Source organism: Bos indicus, chromosome 9 (genome assembly GCF_029378745.1).
Source record: "Bos indicus isolate NIAB-ARS_2022 breed Sahiwal x Tharparkar chromosome 9, NIAB-ARS_B.indTharparkar_mat_pri_1.0, whole genome shotgun sequence".
In the NCBI taxonomy this organism is placed as follows: Eukaryota; Metazoa; Chordata; class Mammalia; order Artiodactyla; family Bovidae; genus Bos; species Bos indicus.
In genome coordinates, this window is record NC_091768.1 from 65,673,347 (window position 1) to 65,686,423 (window position 13,077).

General features: G+C 39.2%; 1 protein-coding gene across 3 annotated transcripts in view; it reads right to left on the reverse strand.

Annotated features, from left to right (window-relative positions):
• CYB5R4 (cytochrome b5 reductase 4) overlaps window positions 1–13,077 on the reverse strand; it is a 114,535-nt gene that overhangs the window by 24,125 nt on the left and 77,333 nt on the right. For 2 of the 3 annotated variants that reach the window (XM_070796138.1, XM_070796137.1), the window contains one exon: window positions 11,858–11,980. The exons of the other annotated variant lie outside the window; for it this stretch is intronic. In XM_070796138.1, the coding sequence (XP_070652239.1) occupies window positions 11,858–11,980 (123 nt within the window). The remainder of the gene's footprint in view (window positions 1–11,857; window positions 11,981–13,077) is intronic. 3 annotated transcript variants of the gene reach the window in all.

The window sequence follows — 13,077 nt, forward strand, 5'->3', positions numbered from 1 at the left end:
TATTTTGAAAATCTTATAGTGTTAGTTTTTTCCATTTTACTTCCTGACATATCCATTTTCTAAAACCTGTAAATACTTCCGTAATTTGAAAAAACAGCTCTATAAAATGAGTGTTATTTGCTCATGTCTGTTTTTATAGCATGCTAAAACCATTACAGTATAAAAAATGAAAGCCTAGTTTTTTCTTCTTAAATTTACTTTTTAAAATAATTTCATCCTTTATGCCTTTATCAATAGCTATATAATTAAATTGTAGATGTGAAAAATAGTTGATAACCATCAAAGTTCATTTTAAATTCTTTTCTTACAGAATGGCAAAGTCCTGAAACTCAACCATTTAAAGTTTAACAATACCAGCACTATTCAATAACTTATAAATATTTCTTTGATAAAGGCAGGAAAATATACATTCTTGTGTCTCTGTATGTGTGTTATATATACACAAACAAAATCTATATGTATATGAATTATAGGACATTTCAACAGTCAAAATATGATTAAAACAAAAACAAACAGGTTAATAAGGGTATAAGCTCTGATTATCTGGAAAAATTTAAATGAACTACTGAAGATGGCAGGTTTGTGGTACTAAAATACAAATAAAAGGAACCAAGTATTTCTATAAATACTGGAAATATCTGAAGTTAATACCCTAAGCTCAGGAAATATTTGCATACAGAGCAAAATAATACCATTGGATTAGAAGATCTTATTACAGAAGTTCTGAAAGCATGAATATTTTCACTGGCAAATTCTCTTTTGAATGTAAACAGCATACCAGAATAGACTAATGACACTGATTTGTTTCATAATTTCCTCTTTTTTATAAAACAGCATTCACAGAGATGTATCAGGAATTAATCCTAATAAGGCATCTTTGGCCATGTGAAGAGTCGACTCATTAGAAAAGACCCTGATGCTGGGAAAGACTGAAAGCAAAAGGGGGTGGCAGAGGATGAGACAGTTAGATAGCATCACCGATTCAATGGACATGAATCTGAGCAAACTCTGGATGGTACTGGAGGTCAGAGGAGGCTGGTGTGCTGCAGTCTGTGGGGTCGCAAAGAGTTGGACACGACTTAGCGACTGAACAAAAACAATAACAAAGCATCTTATTATCCTAATTAAGCTCTTTTTTCTAACCTAAAAATATTTAAGTAGGTAAAGATTTACTTCAGACCTTAGCATTTGAAGGCCCTACATCAAATAATCAATGGTTAGTAGAAAACTAAAATTCACATAGAATCCTAAGAAACCATTTTGGCCACAGTTTCATCCAATTCTCTTCCCTTTTCGCTTGGTGCCCCAAAGACCCTGGTCACTACATCTTTCTACGCGCTACCACGGTAGCTCAGCGTGCACACAAACTTAAGCGCACATCGTGGCCAGGGCAGAATTTAGACAAGATCATGGCCAAGGGCACCATCCCAGAATTATACCAGAAGGCCCAATCCAGTGCTAAACTGACGAAGGATCAAAGGAGCTAGGTTCACCCGCAAGAAGAAATGAAGGTTCAGATGATCTCCTTTTCTCTTCCTCTAGACCCTTCCTGTGACCCAGAGTGGAAATATTGGGTTGGCCACAGAATTCATTCAGGATTTTCCATAAGGTGTTACAGAAAAACCGGAACAGATATTTGGCCAACCAATATGTGATGAGGGCTTTCCTTGTAACTCAGTGGGTAAAGAATCTACCTGCAATTCAGGAGACCTGGGTTCAATCCCTGGGTTGAGAAGATCCCCTGGAGGAGGAAATGGCAACCCACTCCAGCATTCTTGCCTAGAGAATCCCATGGACAGAGGAGCCTGGCAGGGTAGAGTTCATGGGGTCACAAGAGTTGGACATGACTTAAATGACTTAGCGACTAAATCACAATATGCAATGAGACCTCCAGGTCTAAACACATGAAAGTTATAAATCAGACAAACAACTGTTAATAAGTTCTGTGCTGCAACCTGAAATGTACCTTCATAATGCCCCTTTAGAAGGCTAGGTTCAAATTCAGGATTTGTGAACTCCTCAGAGTTCCATGCAGGAAGAAGGCAAGGGGATGAGAGTTGCACCCCCAAACTGTTAATGGCCTGAATCCTGCTCTTCTCAGTCCCGCTGTCTGACCCTGAGTGGAGCCTTGTGTGGATGTGGGGACACTAGCCCATATGTTCAAGCTTATCTACTTGCTGTCCCCATAACTAGCCTTGGCCACTCCTTGGATAGGCTTCCCAGGTGGCTCAGTGGTAAAGAATTGCCTGCCAATGCAGGAGACGCGGGTTTGATATCTGGATAGGGAAGATCCCCCAGAAAAGGGAATGGCTATCACTCCAGTATTTTTGCTTGGGAAATCCCATGGACAGGGGAGCCTGGTGGGCTATAGTCAATGGGGTCCCAAACAGTCAGATACAACTTAGTGACTAAACAACAATTTCATGGATAGAAGTGGATTTGGGGTCATTTGCGCAGGGAATTCTGGGGCTCCAGATACCTGGAGTGCAGTGATTAAGGAAAGAGCTTCAATTCTGGGGGGACAATTCCTCGCTTTGCACCCTCCTCACCCTGTGAAGGATGTGCGGTTGGTGGAGAGCCCTTGTGTTGTTCCCCAAGCACGGAATCCAAGGTAGGTGTCCCTCATGAAAAGGTCCAGGGGCCACAGTGCTTTCCTCTAATCAAATCTAGTGCATACCCTCTGATGAAAAGACTCATCTTCAGACCTGACAATTTCACCTCTAGCCTTTGTCAGAAAGGATTTGTTACAGTAAGTCTGCATCTCTTCGACTGTACTTAAAACACAAGCAAACTCTGGGTTACAATGATGGACTGGCTTTCTAGACAGAGAAGTAACACGGAATTCCTGCTATTTAACACTGTGAGATAACGTCAGCATCTTTAAGTGTTAGTCGCTGAGCTGTGTGTGACTCTTTGCAATCCTATGGACTGTAGCCTGCCAGGCTCCTCTGTCTATGGGATATCCCAGGCAAGAATACTGGAGAGGGTTGGCATTTCCTTCTCCAGGGGAACTTACTGACCCAGGGATCGAACCCTGGTCACCTGCATTCAATATCTTACCAATAAAATAATAAAACTGCCATAATTTCAATGGGACATGCTAACGATAGGTTCTAAAAGTCTTAAGAAAGATTTAAGAATGTTTTCATCTTTCACTCTTTCACCTACACTGAAGAGAGAAGTCACATAGGCATGGACCTAAAGCATGGGGATAAAGGAAGATAAAGCAGATTTGTTGACTTGAGACTGAATAATGCTGATATTAAGGTGTCAGGTTTTTGGTTTTATAAGCATGACTATACAAGAAAATGAAAAACTGAAAATAAATATGAGATGGTAAAACAAAAAACACAGGACAGAAAAACGTTTGTTCAGAAACTTAATGCTTTTTGAAAAAAAAAAAATCTTAATTTTTAAATTGGAGTACAGCAAAGTGATTCAGTTATATATATATATATATATGTATACATGCACACACACACACACACACACACACACACACTCTTTTTCAGGTTTCTTTTCATTACAGATTATTATAAGTTATTGAATATAGTTCCCCGTGCTATATGGTAGGTCCTTGTTATCTACTTTATGTATAGTAGTGTGTATCTTGGAGAAGGCAATGGCACCCCACTCCAGTACTCTTGCCTGGAAAATCCCATGGATGGAGGAGCCTGGTGGGCTGCAGTCCATGGGGTCACTAAGAGTCGGACACGACTGAGCGACTTCACTTTCACTTTTCACTTCCATGCATTGGAGAAGGAAATGGCAACCCACTCCAGTGTTCTTGCCTGGAGAATCCCAGGGATGGCAGAGCCTGGTGGGCTGCCGTCTATGGGGTCGCACAGAGCCGGACACGACTGAAGCGACGCAGCAGCAGCAGCAGCAGTGTGTATCTGTTAATCCCAGACTAAATTCCTTTAATAACATACAAATAATATTGAGATACTCAGGGTAACACTGCAACACTGAGGATAATACGGTAATTTGGGCATTCTTTATTCTTCTTGTTGAAAAGAAACTATAGCTTTCCTTCTAGAGAGTAGAATTTCACAAGGTATAAATAAAGACAAAGTTCAGTGGGAGAGAGCTGTGAAAGAGCACTGGATTGGGAGTCCACACCTTCCTGTTCTAAGTACTTTTTTTGTTTTTCTGGCCATGCTATAGCAGGACCTCAGTTCCTAAACTAGGGATTAAACCCATATGCCCCTGCAGGGGAAGTGTGGAGTCCTAACCACTGAATTCCCCTAGTGTTCTTTCAAAGCACCTGCTGCTACTGCTGCTGCTAAGTCGCTTCAGTCGTGTCCGACTCTGTGCGACCCCATAGACGGCAGCCCACCAGGCTTCCCCGTCCCTGGGATTCTCCAGGCAAGAACACCGGAGTGGGCTGCCATTTCCTGCTCCAATGCATGAAAGTGAAAAGTGAAAGTGAAGTCGCTCACTCGTGTCCGACTCTAGCGACCCCATGGACTGCAGCCTACCAGGCTCCTCCATTCATGGGATTTTCCAGCCAAAAGTACTGGAGTGGGGTGCCATTGCTATTCACGCTCATTTTCCCTGCTGGAAACAGGGGCTTACAGAAGTTAAATAGTTTGCCCAAGATCACAGGGTCACTAGAGAAGATGTGGGATGGGGGAAGAAGTTATGAGAGTTTCTTGCTCCAACTCATAAACCTTGTTCAAAAGTTTGAGAACTATAATTATAGACCAGTACATTGTCCTTTAGCATCTTCCTCATTATTTTAACCATGTCGGTTCAAACACAAATATCTATAGACTATCCCCCTACCCTTTACAACTCCCTAGTAACTATTTAATGTCCAAATTAAGGAACCAGTTCAGCAAGTCACCATCTATCTCAGGTACCTCTCTTCTTCAACATCCCCAGCAGGACACCTTGGGATTTCATCATGCTATTCAGAATAGTTTGTAATTGAAAACTTATGAATTATTTCTGGAATTTTCCATTTAATATTTTTGGACCACGACTGACCAGGGGTAAGTGAAACCTCAGAAAGCAAAGCTGCAAATAAGGTGGGGGCACTGTATCTGTCTTTGACTCTGATCTCAAACATGGGATTCCTAATACCCTGGCAAATTCCTAAGCAATAAGGGAAAACTAGGAACATCTTTGTTCTCATGTGGTGACTCTAGGTGGATTCCTGGATGGGGGCTGGTCACCAGAAAGACTGAGTTATGGTCAAAAGTTTGGAATTTCCTGCTCCATAGCCCACCCTCTGGAGAGGAAAGAGGGGCTGGAAATGAACTTATGCAGAAGAAACAACAAAGTTTTAGTTATTATGTGCTTTTAAAAGTATTACATAAACTGCAATTATGCTGCTGTTTTTAAAAATTATTCAGCCTTTGTACTAATTTTGATGAGGTTTTCACTTAACCTCTGGTGGTTGCTATTCAGTCACTAAGTCATGTCTGACTCTCTGCAGCCCCAAGGACTGCAGCACGCCAGGCTTCCCTGTCCTTCACCATCTCCTGGAGTTTGCTCAAACTCAGTGATGCTATCCAACCATCTCATCTGACCTTTTGTAATATAGCTTTACTATCCTCACTCAAACCACTCTTGCATATATGAGTAAGAAAACATTCATAACACATCTTCTAACACCCAGGATGATAAATGTGTATGGGTGTATGCTTTTTCCAATTAGTAAATTGACAATAGAGCATAGATTCCTTTCTGTTTTAACTATCACTATTAAAAATAAATTTGAAATGTATTCAGTTCTTTTACTACCTTACCTAGACTGATGTGAGCTGAATCTTTCTTTCAAAGTGAGGATTTTGTAGAGTTAAACATCAGTGTTAAGCTAAGAAAAAGGCAGCTTTTCTTCCAAGACTAGGTTCAATGGGGTCCTTAGACAATGAGGCCCATATCGTTTAGTAAGGTCGTCACTAGATTCGAACATCTCTGTGCTTATCACCTTTCCTCAGCTCCATAACTAATAATTCAGTCAACATTATACATTAAAGTGCTTGAATTCTAAGTTTTTAAACTTCATCTATTCTGTCTTTTAACACAGTATATAATTTCTTACTTATTTACAGCCTGCTCCATCTATCCTGTGTTTCTTCATATTCAGGCTGTTCTGCTAGAAATGAGAATAAGACAGCAACATGCTAAAGCATCTTGTAATTAGTGTGCAAGTGACAACTTTACACCTGCTGGGCTGAGCAGACAATTTAAAAGCATAAAGTACCGTGAAGTCCTATTTGCTAGCCATAGGAGTCTCTTCTTTTCCAGTAATTCTGAATGACTGTTTTAGGCAGCAAAGAAACATGGCTGCACAGGCAAGAAAGGGTTAGGAAGGGGCGAAGGGGGATCTTTATACACTGACAAGAAGAGCTGTTGTTCCTTATGACAGCAAACAGCTTGCCTGCAGAATCCCAGGCCCCGTAGAAAGCCTCAATTAAGTGACTGCTCACAAAGTGTCAACAAGCATGTTTACAGGTACAGACAGCACTTCTGGATGTGTACGCGTGTGGTGTTAGCAATTAAGAAGCCCTGATAAAAGTATAGGTCAAATTATGCAAAACTGCCATTTTTCTAGGTAAAAAATAAACAGCGGTGGTTTCATACAGTTCAGCATGATTTAAAAACACAGTTATAGATTCTATATGTATTTAATCTAAAGGTTTATAAGTGGCTATTGACATATCAAAATTATGACACAACTTTTCAAAATCTTGTTTATTCTTTAGTATCTCAATATTCATTTACTGAGCTGTTAGTTGTCAAATTTACAAAACAACCTTTGTGTGATGATCTGAATCCCCATATTAAAGGTAATCACAATTAAAATAAATTTTTAGGCTGGGTACAGAAATAGCAACCCAATATTCTATTAGTTTCTGACTCTTAATAGACAAATTTCTTAGTCATATCACACACACACCACACCACACAAATACTCACTCATAATCTTCATCTTTGAGAAGAAAAAAATAATTGGAAGTGCCCAAGTTACAAATGGTAGACTGGTTATATTCATACAATTTAATCTATCAACTGTTACACCTGGATTAAAGGTAAAAAATGAAGTAGTTTCTCTGCTCTGATTATGTTCTTTGCTATATTTAAATCTTCTGTGTAAGTAAACTCTAGATTTGACGTGAGAAGTTATTGCATTAAAAGTCTTCAACTCACACGCTTAGTTTCAAACTTAAATTTTTTAACTAGGAAAAATGGAAGAAGCCAGCATGCTAATATCATAAAAATTGATAATTTTGGTAATACACATTGAAAATCTAGGAACCACATAATAGAGTAAACATTTAAACTTACTGACAGTAAGTTAAATCATAATATTTTGATGATGTAAATATTCAGCTTTGCTAGTGCAGAAAATAACCTATAGTTTTTATCATGAGTTAGGGAAGAGAAAGGACAAAGAAGAAATGAATCTGTGCTAATTCAGGCAAATAAATAGAAAAAATCCCCTAAACTGAGTCATTTTCCAAAGCAGAAAATCTAATTCACTGAAAAATACAAGCGTGGCTCCAATTTCACACAAGAAAGCTAAAACAAACTATGGTGGCTCACGACTCAAGCCGAAATTTATAGCAGGGAGGAGAGAGTTCATGGAAAGCCTCAGGAAATTATAGGGAAGAATACTTGAGCAATGTTCATTCTAACTATTTCTAAATACAGGTCAACTTTGTTTCTCAGTATCATTTATTTCTAGGACTTAGCTTTTATCTGGTTTGCTATGATTTTTCAATCACTCAGTCAGTCAGTTCAGTCCCTCAGTCGTGTCCGACTCTTTGCAACCCCATGAATCGCAGCACGCCAGGCCTCCCTGTCCATCACCAACTCCCGGAGTTCACTCAGATTCACGTCCATCGAGTCAGTGACGCCATCCAGCCATCTCATCCTCTGTTGTCCCCTTCTCCTCCTGCCCCCAATCCCTCCCAGCATCAGAGTCTAGACAGCCAGATAATTTCAGGGCAACAGATTTTACCTTAATAATATCTTATTTCATTTTCATGGTCTTTTACCTGTTCTCTTCTGATGTGCTGCATCTGCTATTATTCCTCTCTCTTCTGCCTACCTTATACCATGCAATTGAGACCTCCTGCTCTTGGAAAATGAATCTATTTGACCTTTCCCACATATGGCTTACATTTTCTTTCTCTGCCACCTGCAAAAGGTCTGGCACAATAAGTACCCAGTAATGATATCTGGAAAGTCCTTCATGACTTTCTTTTTTAAGTCACTTTCAAAACATTGCTTGAAATTCACCTTCATTCATGGGGAGTTGTTCAAGGTCAGATTGATCTGTATCTGATCACTTAAGGTTACCTTAGAATATATTCAAGTTTGCACTAAATAACTTCCTCTTATTGGCCTATGTCTTGATATAAGTATTCTTTAACCCCATGTTTATGTATGTTCTTTCTTCCACCTAGGAAAATAATTCTGATGTCATTTATTTGTTACATACCACAATACCTAAAATAGCATTCCACACACAATAAGTACTCAAAATGCAGCTACCTGATACTTTTCTGAAAATTAAAATATTATCTACAAATATATTTTTATAGTTTTAAATATTTAAAGATGGTAAACTGAATATATGCAGTTAGTGTCTTCTAACCCTTCCCTAAAATAAAAGCAAAGATGGTGTGTGAATGTGTGTGTGTATGTGTGAGTGAGTGAGAGTGTTTGGTTGTTTTTTAAGGCATAACCTGTAAGGATAGAAAGAACTAACTCAGTTAACTGGAAAGCTAAATCCCAAACGAGACATACAAAAAGCCAAGAATCAATCCATCTGTAATATAAGATCTCATTAAGGCTCAGAAATTGGCAGGACCAAGTATTTCTGGAATCAGAGGGAAGGAAGAACTAAAACTGCTTTCTGGATTAAAGTTCATTTAGGAAGCCTAGCTGTCTCCCCTAGCCCCACCTTTCTGAAGTCTTTCCCTATTTCACACAGCCACAGGCCGATTCTCTATTATTCTGGCAAAATATCAGAATTTTGCTCTCTTGTAGAGGGCAAAACATAGGGTCTCTGGATTGCGTATATTTTACAGGCTGAACCGTGTGCATCTCAATGTTCCACATTAAAGTCACATCTCCAGTACTAGAGAATGCAACATATTTGGAAATGTGGTATTTTACAAAGTAAGTTAAAATGAGGTCGTTTGGATGGTTCCTAGTCCAATGAGCCTGATGTCCTTATAAGAAGAGGCAACAGGGACACAGACACAGAGGGAAGATCATGTGAAGACAGCCATCTACAAGCCAAGGAGACATGTCAGGAGAAGCCAACCCTACCAGAATCTTAGTGTCAGACTTTACCTTCAGACTGTGAGAAAATAAACTTCTGTTATTATCCCACTAAGTCTGTGGTACTTTTTTATGGCAACCAGCTCAGAGGTTAGAGCGTCTGCCTGCAATGCGGGAGACCTGGGTTCGATACCTGGGTCGGGAAGATCCCCTGGAGAAGGAAATGGCAACCCACTCCAGTATTCTTGCCTGGAGAATCCCACGGATAGAGGAGTCTGGTGGGCTACATACAGTCCATGGGGTTGCAAACTGAGCGACTTCACTTTCACTTTAGTAGACTAATACAGGACAGTTGACAAAACAAATCTTAAAAAGGAAATTAAAGTTTACAGATACCCCTGCCTTCTTTTCCCATGTAATTTTTGAAATGTTGGGTGCAAGGTAGAAACTATTTAGAGACTCCAACAAAACACTGGCATCAGACTTTTCTGATCCAGCCACACAGTGAATGTTTCTTTTCTGATCCAAAGAAAGGATCCAGCCACACAGCCAATGTTATTGTCAGCAAGCAAGGCCCCACACACAGTTTCCAACTAGCTTTTAGAGTTCAACCCAGAAATACGCACAGACAGTCAAGGATCAGCAGACATTCAAAGGAAGCATCTAATATGAAAGACAGACCAAAACGAGGCTAGGCTACACAGGGAAACAAAAACTCTAAAACACTATCAGTAATTCTCAAAAAGCTAAGAGAAGAGAGCAAATAGGATGCTAAAACAAATAAACAAAAATCAAAAGAGTTCTCTGAAGTTAAAAATATGAAAGTAGAAATGAGTTACTCAACAAAAAGGTTAGAAGACACAGCTGAAAACAACTCTCAAAAAGTAGAGCAAAAGGACAAAATTGAAAATGAGAGAGAAAAGACAAGATACACAGAGAACTGGTTAAGAAGGCTTAAAATAAGATCATTTTTAGGGACTTCCCTGGTTGGTGGTCCAGTGGTTAAAATTCCACGGATGGAGGAGCCTGGTGGGCTACAATCCACGGGGTCGCAAAGAGTCGGACACGACTGAGCGACTTCACTTTCACTTTTGTAGACCAATACAGGACAGTTGACAAAACAAATGTTAAAAAGGAAATTAAAGTTTACAGATACCCCTGCCTTCTGCAGGAGAGACATGGGTTCCATCCCTGGTCTGGGAACTAAGATCCCACCCCATGCCGTGGGCTGACTAAGCCATAGCTACTGAGCCCGCACGCTCTAGAGCGGTGTTCCTCAGCAAGAGAAGCCACCGCAACATGAAGCCTGAGCACCACACTAGCCAAAGCCAGAGCACATCAATGAAGACCAGGTGTGCCCCATCAAAGGGCCCAGTGCAGCCAAAAATAAATAAAAAAAAAATAATCCATTTTTTTTAAAGTCTTAAAAAAAAAAAGAACACTTCTAAAAAGTAAAAACAGACCATGGAGGGACGACAAATCAGTACTTTCCAGATACATGGGTCTTAAGCTTCCATAATGGAAAGATTAGCACAAAGGATGACCATTTGGCACAAAAGTTGAAAACAGACCTCCATTAAGGTCTATCAAACTATGAAATTTCAAAACACTTGGAACAAGAGGCAAATCCTACCAATTTCCAAAGAAAATATGGAGTGCATTCACTTTGTGAAAATTCATCAAGCAGAACACTTAAAATATGCACCTTTGCCTGTAAGATGTTACACTTAAAATGAATGGTATTATCTTTAGGAAGTAAACTGGTACTCTTGCCTGGAAAATCCCATGGGTGGAGGAGCCTGGTAGGCTGTAGTCCATGGGGTTGCGAAGAGTCGGACACGACTCTTTAACTTTAACAGGGATAGGGCTTCTGTCTCTGGGGTTGCACAGAGTCGGACACGACTGAAGCGACTTAGCAGCAGCAGCAGTAGCAGAGGCAATAAACGTGCCTTCTCTAATAGAAAAAAATTAGATATGCCTACAGGGCATCAACTTTACTTGTTTTTGCACCTTTTGTAAAAGGGAACCTGGAGGAATGAAGGAGTGAAGGAATGAAAGGTCTAAATGGGTATTCTCCATTTAGCTATCATTACTGAATGACCCCATTATGCCTAAACATTAGATAGCAGAGTCAGAAATGTAATCTCTGTTTAAAAAAAAAAAAAAAGGGAGGGTAACAAACCCAATGCCCCATTTCAATTCTTTAGAAAGAGATACACAGAGAAGGCGATGGCACCCCACTCCAGTACTCTTGCCTGGAAAATCCCATGGATGGAGGAGCTTGGTAGGCTGCAGTCCATGGGGTCTCGAAGAGTTGGACACGACTGAGCAACTTCACTTTCACTTTTCACTTTCATGCATTGGAGAAGGAAATGGCAACCCACTCCAGTGTTCTTGCCTGGAGAATCCCAGGGACAGGGGAGCCTGGTGAGCTGCCGTCTATGGGGTTGCACAGAGTTGGACACGACTGAAGCGACTTAGCAGCAGCAGCAGCAGAAAGAGATACAAGGACCCTTTGGCTCACTCAAAGTGGCCCTCCAAATTCTGGTACAACTGAGCCACTGACATACATTTTCATGAACCCAGGACTCAAAATAACAGCATAGCCTACCTGTATCTTTCTTTGGAATAAATGAATTATGATTCTCCTGGGGATGACCAAGGCATTTCCAAGAAGTATTCTCTTTTTTCTTCAGGACGATCTCTATTTTTCCCACATTCTCAACAACTAGCACTGAAAAGAAGATAAACTCCATTTGTATTCATTGATATTAAATATGAGAGTTTATTTTTAAACCAGTCTCTCTCAAACAACCCAAATGCCCTGATCTGGTATGAATGACATTGATCATTAGTGAAATAAATAAAATTTTTGGTACATATTCCTCAAAATTGTTTATGCCTTATATGATGTTAAATCCAGTTTATCTTAAATTCAGACTAACGTCTTTCAAATTAATGTATCAGGGGCCAAACTAATACATAATGCTGATTTTCATATAAGCTCAAATAGAGCCATGGCAACTAACACACAACTTAAAAAAAAAAAAAAACCTTAAATATACAAACTAGCCATTGAATGAATCGACAAAAGCAAATTTAATTTATACTGTATTAACATTTCTTGGGATCTGAGAGAGTCTTATGAGTGAATTCAGTAAACCAATATTGAGCTTAATAAACAGAAAACGCTCCAGGAGAATGAATCCCTATAAATTATCCTTATAATTATCAATCTTTGATAATTAAAAATGTTTTATATTATCTTATTTTTGAATATTTGAAACAGTTTAGAATATATGAATATAATATTAATCATATAATAAGCTTTATTTTTATTTTATTTTTTCTTTTATTCTAAGTACATTTTTATTTTAAGGCCCTTTTAAGGAATGTGGGCATGAAAGGCCAGAAGACAGTCTTTTGATTATGGACAGTGAGATTCAAGAGGAAGCTTTTCTAGAGGATATTGACAGTGTGCTCAATACTGGAGAAGTACCTAATATTTTTGCAGCAGATGAAAAATAAGAAGTGATGAAGATAAATGCTTTTCAGGGAGTGCTGCTGCCAACTCAGAAAGGTTAGCTTGAAACTTTTCTATTCTTCAATATAAATATGGCTTGTGCAGAGAATTTTGGTAATCAAAAACTTTTTTTGTTTTTTTTTTTAATTTAAAAAAGTTTTAAAAATATAAACTTATTTTAATTGGAGGCTAATTACTTTACAATATTGTAGTGGTTTTGAAATACATTGAAATGAATCTGCCATGGGTGTACATGTGTTTCCCCATCCTGAATCCCTCTCCCACTTCCCTCCTCATCCCATCCCTCT